This window comes from Prunus avium, chromosome 3, assembly GCF_965620075.1.
Source record: "Prunus avium chromosome 3, drPruAviu1.hap1.1, whole genome shotgun sequence".
NCBI lineage: Eukaryota > Viridiplantae > Streptophyta > Magnoliopsida > Rosales > Rosaceae > Prunus > Prunus avium.
In genome coordinates, this window is record NC_142286.1 from 25,382,738 (window position 1) to 25,402,088 (window position 19,351).

The 19,351-nt window shown below is 36.6% G+C and overlaps 1 protein-coding gene across 1 annotated transcript; it reads left to right on the forward strand.

The window, feature by feature from the left end:
* Positions 1–6,561: 6,561 nt before the first annotated feature.
* LOC110768445 (putative disease resistance protein At4g27220) lies at positions 6,562–18,982 on the forward strand. The gene is made up of 7 exons (XM_088249947.1): positions 6,562–6,735; positions 7,204–7,290; positions 13,607–16,446; positions 16,615–17,340; positions 17,646–18,217; positions 18,381–18,452; positions 18,552–18,982. The coding sequence occupies exons 3-6, from the start codon at positions 13,765–13,767 to the stop codon at positions 18,385–18,387; spliced, it is 3,987 nt and encodes a 1,328-aa protein (XP_088106073.1). The 5' UTR covers positions 6,562–6,735; positions 7,204–7,290; positions 13,607–13,764; the 3' UTR covers positions 18,388–18,452; positions 18,552–18,982.
* The last annotated feature ends 369 nt before the right edge of the window (positions 18,983–19,351 follow it).

Sequence of the window (19,351 nt, forward strand, 5' to 3'; positions counted from 1 at the left end):
CCACCGTCGTCTTATTTAGTTGAAGTAAAAGAACCAGAGTAGTGTTCAAACTTGGAAACTTTTCGTCTTTGTCTGCAAATTTTATCAAACTTGGAAAGAAAAAATGTAAAAAGATTTTAAAAAACGAAAATGATATGCGCATGCAAAACAGGAACAAAAATCCTTCCAGAAATGCTTACCCTTTGTTTGCGATGAAAGCTTTCTTCTGGAGTTTGGTGTTTCAGTTCAAAGATGAAGACGAAGAGGAGATAAGCTTGAAAGTTTGAAATAGTTCTTGGAGAATGAAAAATGAGAGAAGCTTGAAAGTTTTTCTCAGGTTTGGAAACAGTGCAAGTATGGGTCAGGAAGGCGAAAAGTTTAAAATAATAAAAAACCGTTTCATAAAAACGACGCTATTAATAGTATGCGCCCTAGTATGATACATTATACGGCGCTATTGTTAACACTGCCCTATAATATTAGTTTACACGACGGTATGTTTTAATGAAACGACGTTTTTAAATCGAATTACACGACGCGTGTTTCTTCAAAAATGATGAATCGTCATTTTCCAATTTACCCAACAACCTTATATTCAATAATAACGACGTGAAAAATTAATACCACGTCGTTTTAATTACTCCTACCGACGTGTAAGTTTTTAAATTACACAATAAATTAATTTTCCAAAAAATTACAACGTCGTTTTTATATAGCGTCGTTGTTAAATAATTTATACGACCTTATTTTAAATTTAAACGACGTGTATGTTATATATAAACGTTGATAATGTAAAAAAACCGACGTGGTATATAAGATTTGTTTATAAATAATGGGTTTTCTGTCTTTCTGTCGTCTTCATTTTTCAATTAGGGTTTCAACTTTTTCTCAATTCTCTGGAGGCACATCACCTCTCTATCTCATCTCGCTTTCATTTTTCAGTTTGGATGTTGATGTGTGTGCGCGTTTGTGTATCTGAAAGACACAAACACGCACACATCATCTAAAAAATTGTCTTTCTGCACAGAAGGAGAACAAGGTCTGCATCAGCCCTCTTTCTCAGCTCCTCCATGATGGGGTTCTTTGGGTTGATCTCCATGGTCTTCTTGCTCGACATGTACCCAGCCGCTCTGTTATCCCTCAAGGCCTGAGCCTTCATGATTCTTTCCATGTTGGCAGTCCAGCACGGTCAGACGGTCAGACACCACAACCTTCTCCACTCTGTCACCCAAAACATCCTTCACAACCTTGCAGAGTCCCTCAAACTTCTCCTTCAACTCTTCCTTCTTCTTTGCCTCGTCTTCACTCTCATCAAGCTTGAGACCTTCCGTGGCGGCTGAGACAAGCTTCTTGCCCTCAAACTCCTTGTGAGAGTAATTGGCACATCATCCACTTCTAAAACATTGCCTTTGTTCATTCTGGTTCGATTATGATGAGGAACAGAGTTCATTCTGGTAATGATAGACGAATAATGGCATAAAATTTGTACGTCGTTAATTTAACAAACCGTCGTGGTTAGTACAATTATGCGACAGTAGTATAGTATAATTAAAAAGTCGATAAATTTATATTTACAGTCATGGTAACTTAATTTAAATCGGCGATTTTTTTTGTAATTAACCGTCGTAGATTCCTTTGAATTTATGCGGTCGTGTTTATTAATTAATTAACACAGCGTCTTATTTTTATATCGTCGTCTTTACTTTCTACGGCGGTGATTTCATAGATGCAGCCGTTGTTTTTAGGTTCAGATTTTAACTCTGAAAATACCTTTGTAATAAGACGACGCTTTTTTAATTTGGTGCGTCGTGGTTTCAAAATATCTATACGTGTGCCGTTTTTTAGGTGTTTAAAGTATGTTTCTACGACGGGTTTCTATTACCGTCGTCTTTTAAAAAACAACGACGGTTTTTTGATCTACCGTCGTTGTTTACTGGTCGTCTTTTGCCCTTTTTGTAGTAGTGAAAGCGTTTGTGGGTATCGTTTCTATTAAACCCTCAAGAGACACAACTCCTCCTATTAGGGATGCCTAGAGGTTTAAAGGCTTGTTGCATATGCTCAATGCAATCGAGTTACCTACGAAAGTGGTTTAGTTAACTTCTTGTTTTGTTTTTAACTTTGTTTTGTGTTGTTTTGCTCGAGGACTGGCAAAATCTAGGTATGGGGGTATTTGATCAGTTCATAATTGTATATCATTTTGTATCCCTCTAGCTTATGATTTGGTTATGTTATTGAGTTAAACTTATGCTTTTAATCCCTTTTCTGTTTATCATTCAGTTCATTGGGCCTTAGGTAGCAATGGTGGCTTTGGATAGGAAAATATGCAAAATGGTGCAAAAACGAGCAGACTGAGTTAGCAATTTGTTTCGGCCTTAACTTCCTCCTCCCAACTTGTATTGGCCCAATTAATATGAGGTTGGAAAGAAGAGATTCTGAACTGCAAGATGGACTGCTAAAATGTATCAATTGATGAAGTCAAGCCCAATTCGTAGGCCCATCAAAATGCACACCATACATTCCAGTCTATTTTCGGCAGTCAAATTGCAAGGCCCAAAACGTACACTTGTAGTCCTCAGATGGGAATGCATTCTTCATACAGGTTGTTCCAATGGGTGTATATTATGACATATCCAAATTGGAGCCCCATTGGATACATATTGAAACCTCAGGCCTTCCTACACCAAGCTTTGTTCAGAAGAATCTTTTATTTCCAGCAACCAAAAGAAAACCCAAATGGGTTGGCAGCAAAAGGCAGCCACAATTGAACACCTTTGAACACCCATATGAAGAAAGCTTGAGGTGCAGCAAAAGAAGTATGGGATGGGATTGATTCCAACCACACTAACATAGACAAGATGAAGTGGGAGTTATGGGTTGTATTAAAAGAGGAATGGTGGTGTTGGATTTCATCATGATGTTCCTCCCTCTTAGCCCTATAAATAGAGAAGTCTTCAAGCTACAAAATTTACTTCAGCCATCCTCCACATTTACATCATTCCATCAACACATTTAGAAATCATCCTCATACACTTCCATCAACCCCATACACTCTAGCAAGCAACCTAATACTCTAAACTGCCCCAAATCACCAAAACACCTCCAGAAAACCTCCCTTCCATTTCCCTACGAATTTCCTCTTTCTCAACCATCACCACTCACCCAAACTCATCCCAAATCACCTACTAGCTATCATACATCATTCTAGACGTGGGGAAGCTCTTGGAGAAGCATTAGACGTGGAGAAGCACTTGAAGAAGTCTTGGACACCACAGAAACTTCAGAAAAAGGGTTTTTCTATTCTTATTGCATTCCTTATGTTTTCTCATTTCTATCTAAGTTTATTTTTCATTATGAGCAGCTAATTTCATAACTAGGGCTTCGATGTAACCTAACATGAATATTCTGGGTTTATAAGTTTGAAGTTTGGAGTTTCAAGTTTGATTCATGATTCATGTTTTTATTCATTATGCTTATCAGTTAATATACTTGTTTGAATGATTGATCACCATTAGAACTTGTATGTTAGCTATCTTAGTTTGAATTAAGAGTAGACACCATGCTTTAATTCGAATTGAACTGTGAATAGGAAGAGTATGTATGGACATTCGACAATAGGGATTAGATACATGCTTGGTTGTTTAAAATGTTCTTTTATGCTTAATGGGTTCCTAATGCTTAATTTTAGGTTAGACAACAAATGATCAAATTAGGGAATTAGGAACACAAGGTTAGAACCAGACACCATGGCCTAATCATACTTTAGCTAGAATCAATCTTTGAATATGAATTAGACTTGTTACTTGACTCCTTATAACCCAGAATTGAATTGTTATGGTGATTCGAATGCCCTAGTCTCCAAATCTGTTTTCCATATCTTAAAACCACTCTTTGTTACATTTGTTTACTTGTTTTTGTTTGCAATTTCATTTTGCTTATTTTGTTCAACAATCACAACCACTCTTGCTTTAAATTCTGTTTTAGACATAACCTCTTACTTTCTTGAATTTGGTAATCTAAGTACATAACTAGTTTTAACTTCTCAGTCTTCATGGGTACGACCTCGTACTTGTCTTGCTATACTACTAATTGCCCCGTACAATTTCGAGTTAACATAATATTAACAACACGGTAAACCGTGCTGGCACGCCCGCGCACAAACCTTACGGCACCAGAAGAAGGACGACCTGTGTTGACACAGATTCCCTCGGCCCGGAACACCAGGCCGTGAGATTCATGAACGCCAACAGATATATGGATTGATTGATTGTTGTAATGTATGACATTAGTTATGCAGTTAATTGTATGACATTAATTAATAGCTCTGTATATCATTTTAATTCTGATAACATTTTCATTATATAGGTTTTGGGCACAACAAATAAAAAATTTAAAATACTGGATTAAAGGAGGAAAATAAGACGGTCCAGTTAAAAAACTGGAAAAACAGACATCTACAATAAAACCAACGTCGTGGAAAGAAAATGCAAAAGACCGTAAAGAAATTAAAATCAACATCTGAAAATGAAAACACGTCGGTTTATTGAAAATTAAATAATAAGCGGGTGTAATAAACATCAACGATGGCCTACAAAACAACGCACGACGTATATTTCACTATAACACGACGTTACAGTACTCCAACCGACGAATTTGTGAAACAATACTTCCACAATTAAAATCTACCGTCATCTAAAGAAGAAACAAACGCACGACGTATGTTCCATTAACTGCCGTGACAGATATTCTGCACGTCAGTTATTCTAAAACATCTGACGTCTCAAAGAAAACATACGTCAAGGATGGTAACACAAGCGACTTGTAAAACACCAACCATGTCAATATGTATTAGAAACCGCCGTGGTAGAGAATTACAACGTCATATAATTGAATCCTCGTGACGTAGTGAATAATTAACCACGTTCTTTATTTTACAAAAACCGACGTTCAAAATATAATCCACGTCGTTTCTTTTCATGTACACGACTTCAATATTATTTGTAACGTCAACATTTAACAAAAGTAGTCGTGGATAGGACTGTTTACGGCGGTAATCAGTAATATTGTGTCATTTTAATTTATTCAGACGACTGCTTTGTAGAAAAAAGCGACGTCTAAAACTGTCCAAGGGACTTCTTCATATGATTTAAAGGACGATTCTAGTAAGTGATGGACGTGGAATATATTTAAAAAGGCGTTTTTCTCTACAGTTCGACGTGGATAATCTTATAAGCAACGTTTTTTCGACCAGTATGTCGTGGTTAAAATATTTTACGTCGGTTATTCTGTGATTAATGACATGTAATATGATTTAAACGTCTGTTCTTTTGTATATACGACATTTTTTTAATAGTTAAACGTTGGTTTATTTATTTAGTTAACGTAGTATATGTTAACCATGACGGTTTCTAGTTTATACAAATCTTTATTCCTTCAATTAGGGACGTGGATAATTATCTGTACGGCGTTTCGTTTGTGAATATTGACATGTAATATTCTTTAAACGTCTATTCTTTTGTGTTTGTGTCGTCTTTTATTAGTTCAACATCGGTTTCTTTATTTATTCAACATAGTATATGTTAACCACGACGGTTTTCTAAGTATTCCTTCAATTAGGGACGTGGATAATTATCTGTACGTTTGTGCCTGTGTAATTATTGACATGTAATATGCTTTAAACGTCCGTTCTTTTGCTTATGTGTCGTCTTTTATAAGTTAGACTGCGGTTTGTTTATTTATTTAACGTAGTATACGTTAACCACGACGGTTTCTAGGTTATACAAGTCGTATTCCTTCAATTATGGAAGTGGATAGTTATCTATACATCGGTTTTTTTTTTATCTTGACATGTAACAAACTTTAGACGTTTGAGTTTCAATAAAACCGTCATCTAATGTTGTCGAAGTTTTCATTTTACGATATATATATATATATATATATATAGTAGTTAGACGTCAGTTTGTAATATTTTGTGACGTTGAAGGTTTTAACGACGTCGGTTATTAGCCGTCTTTGTTTTATATAACAAAAGATGGCGGTCAATTTCACGACTGTTTGAAAACCTTCTAGACAACGTTGGATTCCCGTCGTCTATTTCGATTTTTGTAGTAGTGCCATGTCGAGGGATCATCGTTGTTCGCTCCATAAGCTCACAGCATAGGAACTTCCCTTTATCATTCTCTACTTTCCCTTTTCCTCGGGTTGTAAACTTATCTCTTGTAATTACTGATTCATTAAGAAAGAAATATCAGATTGTTCTTCATCTCTGACCAGCTTCTCTCTCTACTCTCTCTTTCTCTACTCTCTGTCATTGCAAGATTATAGTGTAGGTTTACTCAATTGATATAGCTTAACAACATGAATCTTATACCTTGCTTGGGTGCATATTTTATCTCTTTTGTGATTGAAAAAGGAAACCTCTAAGCTTGGATATGCTTCTAGTATTCTATACTTTAGAGTTCGGTTTTCAAGGAATAACTTTCTCTTGAAGTGATGCTTGTTGTATTTCTTTCCACTTCTTTCCTTTTTATAGCTTACACAACTCATATTATAAATTGTTCTAGCTAGCATGATCAAATTGTTAGTCTTTAATTTCTGTGAATCGATCAGTATTATCCTCCTTGTGATTATTCCTTCAAAAAATTAAAATTTTCTTTTATTCAATTCGTGGAGCACCTGCAGCACTTTTGTCTCATGACATCGCATTCTGCAGAATTTCTCTCAAGTTCTCTTACACCCTAATTCACATTGGTAGTAGAGGTATGACCACGTTGAAACTCAAATAAACAAATTAACGTTATAATGTCATCTAAATCCCTAGATTTCTTTTCCCAATTTCCTTCTTATTCATATTGGGTCAGTGCTTATTTAAAGTCTTGATGTATCTATGTATTCCTTTGTTTTCCCATCACATGAATCTTATACCTTGCTTGGGTTCATATTTTATCTCTTTTGTGATTGAAAAAGGAAACCTCTAAGCTTGGATATGCTTCTAGTATTCTGTACTATAGAGTTCGGTTTTTCAAGGAATAAACTTCTCTTGAAGTGATGCTTGTTGTATTTCTTTCCACTTCTTTCCTTTTTATAGCTTACACAACTCATATTATAAATTGTTCTAAGCTAGTATGATCAATTGTTAGTCTTTAATTTATGTGAATTGATCAGTATTATCCTCCTTGTGATTATTCCTTCAAACAATTAAATTTTTCTCTTATTCAATTTGTACAGCACCTGCAGCACTTTTGTCTCATGACATCGCATTCTACAGAATTTCTCTCAGATTCTCTTACACCCTAATTCATATTGGTATTAGAGGTACGTCGACGTTGAAACTCTCTCACACTTCAGTATTAATTATATGTTAAGAGATAGTCTCTTGAAACTCTAATCTAGCCAATGGGGGGTCTAGGTCAGTGGAAAAGGACCTTGACTTGCAGACCACAGATTTCAGGTTCGAACCCCTATGACATTAGTTGTGTGTAACTCCACCCCTCTAGTTTAGACTATTCTTGTACTAAAAAAATAAATAAACTCTTATCTCTAGACATAAACCTACCTATGTTTTAACATTTATGAAAAGCCCAAATTTTAATACAGGTTAATAGTTGTCCTAGTATTATTTAGCATTTAAATTTAATTCCTTTAAATTTGGAAACCTATTCAATAATTAAACGTTTCAAACAAAAGTAAACTCCTAATATACATAAATAATAATTGAATACAAATTACTTATGTACAATAATAATACACATAAATAATAATAATAATAATAATAATAATATAGCTAAATAAACAATGATAATTATATACCTAATACAAATTAATCTTTTGCCTAAAAAGTATTGGTTAGGTCATTGTCCGTTGGAAACTTATGGTCATACATGCAAAATAGATAAATTACCTACATATCTGATACATGATGAGTGAATAGATAGGTAGGTATTATGTCTAGAATAGGGGGTCATTTTCAAGTTCATATTCATTTTTGGGGACATTTACAATTACATACTCAACTCACTGAGAATCTAAATTTCACCATAACGAGGCTTTAGAGGCCAATGACGACGCGGTCTTGAGGCGCACGCGGAGGTCCTTGAGGTACTGGTAGAAGGTCGAGACGATGAGGCAGGCAAGTAGCATGAGGGAGTAACTTTAGGAGAGTTCAGAGAATGGGGACGCTGGGGACTGAGATGGAGTGATTTTCACTTTGGGTTCAGAGAAGATGATTTTATGTTGGTGGGGGCTGGGTGGGAATGTGGTGTGGGTTGATTTGGTAAAGTTGGAGACCAGAGAAGTGTTGGAATTTTTTTGGTAATACAAGTAGAAAATCACTCAAGAGATTAATATGCAAAGATAAGAGAGAGAATTTTTGGAATTGGAGCTCAGAGGTCTAGCTTCAAAGAGAAATCCAGACTTGCTACTTGATGAGATTGAGGGGTTGAAGGGCTTGCAAATTGTGGAGATTGTGGTGGAGTGTGAAGTCCTTCCTCGTCGTTCTCTTATACTTCAATGTCATTATTAACATGAAGTGGAAAATATTAGACAGATTTGTTCTTCCAATCACAGCATGCTTCTTCATTGAAGACAACATCTCCAGAAATGATCACTTTCTTTTTCTTCAAGTCATAGAGCCTATAGCCCTTTGTATGACTACTGTACCCCACAAAGATACACTTCTCACTATTCTCTTCAAGTTTGTACCTGAGGTTCTTCAGAACATGAACATAGCATATTGATCCAAACACCCTAAAATAACTCACAGATTGTTCTCTGCCACCGTTTGCTTCAAATGGTGTCCAATCCTTAACAGCTTTAGTAGGACAACGATTCAACAAATACACAGCTCTATAAACTCTTCTCCGCAAAACACATAGGGTAGTCTCTTCTCATGTAAATTGGACTTTTCCATTTTGACAATAGTCTTGTTCTTTCTCTCAGCTACTCCATTTTGTTGTGGAGTATAAGCTTCAGTGAGTTGCCTCTTAAGTCCCATATCCTCACAAAATTTTCCAAACTCATTTGAAATGTATTCACCACTTCTATCACCCCTTAGAGTTTTAATTTTCAAACAATTTTTATTCTCCACCATCGCCTTAAACTTCTTAAAAACAGAGAATACCTATGATTTTTGCCTTAGGAAATATATCCATGTCATTCTTGTAAAATCATCTACAAAAATCATAAAGTGTCTATTACCTCCATGAGTGGTGGTCTTCATTGGTCCACACACATCCGAGTGGATGAGCTCCAAAGGCTTAGATGCTTTCCATGCTCTGGAAATGAGTCTTGATGTTGCTTCCCCTGCGCACACCCTTCACATGCTTCTTTTGCTTCTTGGATTGAGGGTAAACCAATCACCAAATAATGTGGCTGAAGAGCTTTCAGACTTTGGAAATTGAGCTGCCCCATCCTTTTATGCCATAACTAAGATAGTTCAACTACATCCACCTTCATTGCAACCGAATTAGAATAATTCATTTGAAGTGGAAAGCTTATATTTCCTTTCCTTCTAACCCTTTGCAATAACCTGACTTTTGTCCACTTTATCAAATATGTCACAGAAGTTGTCTCCAAAATACACATGAAGACCATTCTCATTCAGTTGGCCAATACTTAGCAAATTTTGATCATGATCTGGAACAAGCATCACATCCCTGACGAGTCTTCTTCCCTTCTTTGTTTCAATTGCTACCTTGCCTATTCCAATCACATCTACCCAAAATGCAACTCCCATCTTCCTTTGTCTTCTTCGACTCATCAAAGTTACAAAACCGGTTCTTGTTGCTTGTCATGTGATTACTACAACGACTATCAAGAAACCACACATTATCGTCTTTCTTCTCAATTTTAGCTGTCGGGCATGCATAGAAAAGATTGCCTTCATTGCTTCCTTCTTCTACATAGTTAGCACTTTTGTTCACATTCACTGTGCAATCCTTTTGTATATGACAAAATTTCCCACATCTATAGCATTTTGGTTTCCCCTTGAACCAACAAGTATTCTCAGAATGATTCTTATTTCCATAAACACTGCACTTAGCTTGATTGCTATTAACATGTTGTGAATTAGACATAGCCTAATTTGATTTCTTCTCAAAGGAATTTTTCCCTTTGGCATTCTGATTCTTCCCTTTCCGATTCTTGTTAGACTTGTTAGAACTAGGCTTGCTTTGTTGAGAAGATGACAGAGCTTGCTCTTTTCCTTTTGAATTCATAGTAAGCGTCTGAAATGCACTCTCCACAGAATATTCAGCATGCCTATTTAGTCTTTGATCAAAGGCTTGAAGTGAACCCTTTAACTCTTGAATAGTCAAGGAGTTCAAGTATTTAGTTCCCTCAATAACATTCACCATGGAATCATATCTTTGAGGCAATAAACTAATTAATATTTTCTCTATAATCCTTCTATCACTTAACTCCTCACCATATGACTTTAATTGATTATCATCAGTGAGCCTAGTAAAGTAATCTTTCAACAATTCATTATCTTTCATTCTTGCATATTCAAAATCTCTTTTAAGTGTCTGAAATTTCACACCTTTTATTTACCTCTGAACTCCTTCTCCAAGACATCCCAAGCATCCTTGGCTTTTGTCTCATTGGAGATCCTTGGAAAAAAGCCTTTGGAAAGGCCCATCTGAATCAGATATAGAGCTTTGGCATCCTTCTTGAGGTTTTCTTCCACCAATGCTCTCTCTGCTACAGTGAGCTCTGCTTCCTCCTTAGGTTTAACAACCCTAGTATCAACAAATTTCCACAACCCATAAGAGGTGAATAGGGTCCTCATCTTCACTCTCCAATAATCATAGTTTTCACCGTCAAATATCGGAAATGAGGAACTCCTATCATTGTTGCTGCTACTTGCCATCAAATTTTTTGAGTTTTAAAGTTAGGGTTTCACAGAAAGAAATCCCAAATTGAAGAACACAGAAAATACTCCCGGCTTAGTTGATCAGACTAAGCTCTGATACCATGTTGGAATTTTTTGGTAATACAAGTAGCAAATCACTGAGGAGATTAATATGCAAAGATAAGAGAGATAATTTTGGAATTGGAACTCAGAGGTAGCTTAAGAGAGAAGTACAAACTTGTTTTTTTTTTTTTTTTTTCTTTTAATTGATTCACAATAGAGAGCAACTCTCCCTACAAAATATCTATTACAAGGCTCTTTAAAGCCCACTTGATGGTTAGCTTACCAACCAAAAGGAAAGACTAGAAATAGCCAATTCACATATCACCTATGTGACCTCCTAAGAGCATCCACAATGGGCTCTCTAAACCACCTTTTAGACAAATTTTAGGGAGGAATTGGAAAAATACAACTCCAACCATGCTCCCTAAACCCTAAAATAGGGAGACCTGTAGGAGCTCCTAAATCTAAGGAGAGAGAAAGGACTCCTAGTGGCTCCCTATAATTTAATACTGCTTTATTTAATGAGTATTTCAAACCTTTAATTATTACTAACTATTTTTTATATTATTTTTTAATAGAAATGGACCAATTACAAAAGAGTTATAGCATTTATGACTCCCTAAACTAGAGAGCATGATTGGAGTTTAAATTTTATAGAGAGCTTCTAAAATAACTTTTATATGTTTTTAGCTAAAATTTAACTGAAAAATAGGGAGCATGATTGTAGATGCTCTAATAGCCTTACAAACAAAAACAACAAAGGATCAGACGTGGAGGGTCGTCCAGTGGGGAGAGTCGGAGATGCTGGCAATCGAGGAGTGGAGGGAAGTGAGCTTTTGGCATGGCAGGTGAACCACAGTCCAACGAAGGATCAAACGGTGAGGGAGAAGTGGAGGATGAGGTAGAGGATGGAGTTGATGAGGTCAACGAGGGTCTTTGGATCGCAATGGCTTCGCAGGGTAGGGCCTAGAATGAGAGGAAATAGATTTTGTTTTTCATTTTTCTTGTGATTTTAAAATTGTAATGATTTTAGCTTTTTTTTTATTTTATAAATTATTAAAATTATTTTTAAAAACTAGAGAATTTTTAATTATTTGTTTGTCCACCCGGAAGTCCTTGTCATTAAGAAATGAGTCCCACTTTTGAAACGTAAGCATTTAACAGATTCACTAACGATTTAGGTAACGAAGAGGTAGGTTTTCAGCAAGTTTGAGTATGTTGTAAATGTCCCTAAAAATAGATAACTTATTATCCATAAAAGATAATAGGGTATATTATTATTCATAAGATAATGGATATGCTTATTTACAAGTCGTTCACATTAAATATCACAAAATTAGTGAAAAATAAAAGTCAAAATATTGAAATAAAATATTAAAATCAGCACAATAAACATAGACAATTAAAAAAAAAACACATTAAGTGTGGGTATTGTAGGGGATTCGAAATATATTAAATTTGGCAGATTAAGTCCGAGGGCGTAATCAAGTATTTTTTAAAGGGTGGGCTAGCTAAAGTTATTACTTTAAAATCTAATGATATTTTTTGTTTTTACTTCCAGTTTATATAGTCTTTCTAGAAATAAAAATATACATTAAATCATATCAATTGCGGTAGTTCATAATTTCATTGACTAATTTTCAATACACTTTTTTTTCTTTTTATACAAGCTATATTTGTGGAGGGGGAATCGGACCTAGGACCTCGAGTGCATGGCTAAATGCTAATTTCCAATAAGGTTTAACATAAAACAAATACATATTAATGAAACCAACAGGCACATATTATAAAATGAAAAATATGTTGGACAACATAATTGAAAGTGTACCTATTTTAATGTGTATTTTTATTGATGTCTTACAACTAAACTCATAAAGAATTTGTAAGATCCCACATCGACCAAAGGAGAGGGGGTGATGTGCCTTATATGTACATGCCCGCCTCCACCTAGCACGAGGCCTTTTGGGAGCTCACTGGCTTCGGATTCATGGGAACTCCGAAGTTAAGCGAGTTGGGGGCTAGAGCAATCCAAGGATAGGTGACCCACTGGGAAGTTGCTCGTGAGCTCCCAGAAACAAAATCGTGAGGGCAGAGAGGGGGTCCAAAGCGGACAATATCGTGCTATGCCGGAACCGGTCCTGGGATGTGACAAAATTGAACTTTTCTGAACTAGTAATAGATTAATACATATTGGGCTATGTGTAAAACAAATTGAGTTTTATTTATAGAAATATAAGGGGATGGGCTGCGCAACATGCTGGTAAGAAAAAAATTAGTTTGAGGTGGAAAAATCAAATTTATTAATATTAATATTATACCCTAGGTCCAGGCAATATCAACCCTCTCACCCATAATGTCACGTTAGCCAACGATCAACTAGCTCTATTAGACTTTGAGACTAGTCAATAATATGAATTCGAGGTGAAGATCATGTATCTCGATATATTTAAGTCTCTCGATATATTTAAGTCTCTTCCTACAAATATTGTGAGACGAATAATTATTTCTACATTTGTTTTAATTGTGTACCTAAGTGAGTCATTTGGGATTGTTTGAAAATTTATGCGTGGGGGTTTGAAGGATTATAGTTCCGTCCACCACAGGGATGGGACAACAATATACACCCCTTAGACATCAGCCAATTTCTTTATAGCACCTGGTTTTTTTCTTAGTAACAATCTTTCATTTTTATTTTACTTATTTATTTTTGTTTGACAGCTCCGTGGATTTTTATACCGGGAGAAGCCTTCAAATTACTGTACAAATACATAAAGAGGAGCATTTATTCCCATTGCCTTTGAGTTTTTCCTTTCCCCAACAAAAAGAAAGAAAAATCTGACCCCAAAACAAAGTTGGGAAGGTAGTTAGTGGCGCTGATGGGGACAGAGTTTGGTTGTTTGACCTACTGTGGTCCTAACATAGAAGATCTTAAAGATGAGTTTAAAAAATTAATTGTGAAGAAAGATGAGTTGCAAGAGTTGGTCAATGAGGCCAAAAGGAAAGGGGAAGTGATCAACCCTCATGTTTTGAATTGGCTAAGCATGGTGGAAGAGATGAACAGCGAAGTCTCGCGTTTTGAAGATGAAGTCAAGAGGAGAAGACGATGCTTGAATTGGCTGAGTTTGAGTAGGACAGCGCAGAAGATTAAACAACATGTTCTTCATCTCCTTAAAGAAGGAAAATTCCAAAATATAGCCCATCCAGCAGCTCCACAGATCCAAAATGTAGCCCGTCCAGCAGCTCCACAGACGATACGGCCAACATTAACAGCAGGCGTTAGAGGCCCTAAATCCAGAATAACAGTCATGAATCATGTCTTGGAGGCTTTGAAGAATGAAAAAATAAGAATGGTTGGGATTTGTGGGATGGACGGTGTGGGTAAAACCCTAATGGCGGAAGAAATCATTCAAATAGTACAAGGAAAGCTGTTTGATGCGGTTGTGAAGATAGTTGTGTCCCCAAACCCAAACATTACAAAAATACAAGCTGAAATTGCAGATAAGGGAAGAGAACGAATCCTATGTGAAAGGATCCTCATTGTATTAGATGATGTATGGTCAGTTCTTGATTTTGAGGCAATAGGACTTCCGCTTGGACCTTCACATAAAGGTTGCAAAGTTTTGTTGACATCATCGAATTTGGATGTGTGCTATGAGATGGGGAGTCAAAAGAACTTTACACTCCCGATGTTAACTACAGAAGAAGCATGGGAGCTATTCCAGGAGACAATAGGTGAACCCTTGGATGCTGATCCTGATTTATGTGGTATTGCAAAAGCGCTCACAAATGAATGTGGAGGTTTACCGTTTAGTGTCGTAACTATTGCGAAAGAGCTACAAAATAATAAGAGTAAGTATGAATGGGCTAATGCCCTTCAGCAACTAAAAGCGCATGAAATTCCTCCCCAAGCTTATTATTCTAATATAAAACTCTGTTATGAACGATTGGAGAACGATGAACTCAAGTCATGCTTTTTACTATGTTGTTTATTTCCACAAGGTTACGATATTCCAATTGATTATTTGGTTAGATATGCGTGGGGGCAAGGAATAATTTCTGACAGGTTTGATTCAGTGGAGGCAGCAAGAATGCGAGTGCATTTTTTGGTTGTCAAACTAAAAAGGAGGTTTTTGCTGCTAGATAGCAGCAAGGAAGGCTGTACCAAAATGCATGGCGTAGTTCATGGCGTTGCCATATCAATTGCTTCCCAAGATATGGATCTTTTTATGGTACAAGATCAAGCTGGATATAGAAGTTGGCAAATAAAACCTCCATGCAAACAGTACACTGCAGTTTCACTGAATGATGTTAATATTGACAACCGCATTGTGACTGGTTTGGGGTATCAAAAACTTGAACTTCTACAACTGAAAAATACCCACATTTCAGAATCTTCCCTGGAAAGCATGTTGGCAGGGATGATGAAGCTCCAGGTTTTATATTTATTACATACAGGTTTTTCGGGACTGTCAACATCAATTAGAGTGCTGCCAAGATACCTTCGGACCTTATCTCTAGATGATTGTGCATTGGGAGACATATCTAGTGTTTGGAAATTGGAGAATCTCGAGATCCTCAGTTTTGCGCGTTCCAACATCAAAGTGTTACCGAAAGAAGTTGCACATCTTCAACAATTAAGGTTGTTAGATACGACAGATTGTTCTTATCTAAAGGAAATTCCTCGTGGTATCCTATCCACCTTAAGTAAACTAGAAGAGCTGTACATGACACGCAGCTTTAATAAATGGGAGCCTGCAGAGGAAGTAGATCTAAGCAAAGAAGGTGAGATCCGGATGGCAAGCTTAGCTGAGGTGATGTCTCTAACGTCTAAAAATTTGACAGTTTTAGCCATAGATATACCAGATTTCAAGTTGTTTCCGGAAGATGAAGTGCTCTTGAAAAAGGAAACAACAAGATTTCATATATCTATATGCAAGGCTAATACTTTTCGTATGCCACAACCCCTGGATTACGGATTTAAAAATACTGTTAAGCTGGTTGGTGATGCAAAGGAGTTCATTAAAAATGGAGATATTAGATTTCTGTTGAAGTACTCTAGAGCTTTGTACTTTAGAGAAGCTAAAAATCTGAACTGTGTCCTCAATGACCAAGTAAGTTTTCAAGGCTTGGAAGCTTTATCGATTCAAAATAGTAAGCAGGGCACAGAATCTCTTATAAGTGATCGAACGGGTGAGACTGCCTTCCTTCAGTTGAAGTCACTTGAGCTAAACGAGATACCGGATTTAATAGCAATATGGCAAGGGCAGCTTCAAAATCATCAATCTTTTGGCAACCTAAGATCCCTTCAGATCAGTTGTTGTTCTGAGTTAAGATGTGCCTTTCCAGTGTCTATAGCAAGAAACTTGGTACAACTCCAGTCCTTAGTTGTTTATCTATGCGAAAAAATGCAAGAAATTGTCTCAAATGAGGGGATGGAAGATGAGATTGATGCACCTTCCAAGGTTGCTTTTCCTAATTTAACGGAGCTCAATCTGTCTGGTGTATCAAACCTGGTTAGTTTCTACATAGCCAACCAGCCATGTAACTCAAAACCTGAGGTATGTGTGTGTGTCTATAAATATAATTGAGTAATTGTTCATTTTCTTTTTGATAATTAAATGTGTGTCAAATTTCTTTTTTCCTCTGAGAGTTAATTAATCCATTATTACATATTTGGTTGACTTGCGAATAATAATATGCTGATCAACTCCTCCCATTTGGCAAAGATGGCAGAGACTTGGTCGTCAAATCAAGGAAATGAAGCTGGCGGGTCCTCTTCTAAGAAATCAAAAATACTACTTCCACCATATTGCATTTCCTGGTTAAAAAATCTAGAAGAACTAGAAGTGAAGCTGTCATCAAAAATAGAAGTTCTATTTGATCTAGAGGGCCAGATGGTTCAGGGGAACACTGAAGAAATTCCGGTCTCCTTCACTCAACTACGAAAAGTGTGCCTTACAAATCTAAATCAGCTTGCACACTTGTGGAAGAACGTTCCATGTCGAATCCGGTGCTTTGAAAATTTAAGGTTTTTAACAGTCCTAAGTTGTGACAGCTTGAAATACCTGTTCTCCTACTCAGTGGCCAAGCAACTTGTGGGTCTTGAAGAATTAAAAATCTCTTATTGCAGGACTATGAAAACCATAGTCGAACTTCAGTATAAAGAAGAGATAGAGTCCACAAGGATCTTGTTTCCCAAACTGAGTCTTAGACTAGAAGACCTGTCAAGCCTTGTGAGCCTCAGTGAAGGTGTAGATGCTGATAATACTTTTGTATGGCCATCCACAAGAGTAATACACCTGAGAAGATGTCCCAAATTGGAGACATTGGGTTCATTGATTCCACGAAAACAAAAACAAAAAAAGAATATTCCACGAATCCAAAAGTTGGATGCAGGTCCTAGTACTCGTTCGCAACCATCAGTTTCCAGTGAACACACTTCCAAAAAAGAGGCAAGCATTTAAATGACTAACCTATTGTTGGTAATATATACTTTCCATATCAATATGTATTAATACATCTGCGCGGGCTTGCGGGTGTAAATATGCTCAAAGATCTGGTAAGTACTAAAAAAAGGTCAATGGGCATGGGCATCTATTGGTACTTTAGAAGATGAACTGCCTAAAATGTTTCCCGAATAAAATGTCTGAACTTTAGATGATGAAATGCTTATTCATGAATCCACCTATTCTTTTTCTCTTACTTAGTTCCTATTATTTTGATTTGTTGTTGATTAGTGGGCCATTTTAATTTTCAGGTTACACCGTCGACAACTATTAATGAGTCAGATGACAGTGATAATCTAGAATGTCTTGAAGTGGAAGACTGCGAGTCACTGCAAGTGATATTCCAACCTAAAGAAAGCAATTATGCACACAAATTTACCAAGATCAAACGATTGGTATTAAAAGCTTTGCCAATGTTAATTGACATATGGGAAATGGGTTCGCAACAAATCGATGGCTTTCGGAACTTGAGATGGCTAGAAGTACATGGTTGTGAGCAAATGACATATTTGTTTTCACCTTCCATAGTTAAACTTCTTATCAGCCTAGAGCAGATAAAAGTTATGGACTGTTGGATGATGGAAGAAATTGTTGCAGAGACAGAAGCAGAACATGCAGAGGAAATTGAACTTCCTCTAGTGAATTCCATCATGCTTCGTAATCTACCAAACTTCAAGCGTGTGTGCACTGAAGCTTATACTTTAAAGTGCCCATCCCTGGCAGAATTGGTTTACATTGAATGCAATCCAAAACTGAAAATAAAACTTGATCTCGGGGTTCTACGCACAGTTCCTGCAGAGAATGCATCTGTCTTGAAGCAAAGGTATGTTGTACTGTCAACATCAACTCTCACTAAAAATATTTTGGAGTCTATATAGAAATGATCCATGCTAAAAATGCTGCGAAAAACCCTTGTATGACACTTACTGAAACAAGGCCCAATTTGCATTTAATACTTATTTTCTATGGCTATTTTCTCCTTAAAGGTATTAACCAGAGAGGAGATTAAGATACCAGTGAGAGATAATGAGAGTGGTGGTTACCAACAAAGAGAACAGGTACTGTGTAGGGAAGATTTCTTCCCCTTTAAAAAGTCGTGACTATTTTTTATTTTAAATATTCTATGTGATGAAAATTTTTCTTGTTTTTTGCCCAAGGTTAGGAAGGTGGATGGTGGTTTTCTCACACACATTGTCAAGGTGGCATGGGAGTTCGAACTTGAGACCACTGGTTTGCAAGACAATGCCCTTTTCCACCGGACTTGACCCCCGTTGGATAATGACAATTAATGTTTATGTTGTTGCTATCTCTACCCCACATTCATTCTAGGTTGCTGATTTAGTTAACACCTCAGTCCTTCAACAAGATGGTTAATGCAGACAGAGGAAGGAACAATTTTTCTCACCTGGCAACAAATCACTTTCTAAGTATTGTTTTTCTTCTTTGGATAATTTTTCCATGTAATATTGGTGAGGCTAATGCTCTCCGTGTAAATTTGTAAGTGCTTTGGTTGTTGAAGCTTTTGATGTTATTTATGCAAAGTTGCAAAACCCCCTGCCCTGGTATGAGAGGCAATACTGACGAACAAAATGATTTTAAATCAACTGAATTTGTTCAGCGCAAGAATGTGCTTTGCTGATGTTTAAATAAGAAAGTAGGATGCTTATGGGGTTCAGTTCAAATTTGTTAACAAGTATATCAACCTAGGTTCTGCTTTCGATGCAAATCTTGTGTAGGTAGCAAGAATGCAACAGAAATGTGATCTTAATGGAAACATAGAAATGGAAGTTCCTGATTTTAGCTTGCAAAAGCTGCATCCTTGTTACATTTCCTTTGAACAGCTTCTAATTTGAGGTTGAAATGCACATGGGACATCATTGCATGAAAACGAATATGAACCGGAAGTGGTCTCTGACAGGACCCGCCCCGAATTCCTCGAAACTCGAGACGAATCCTG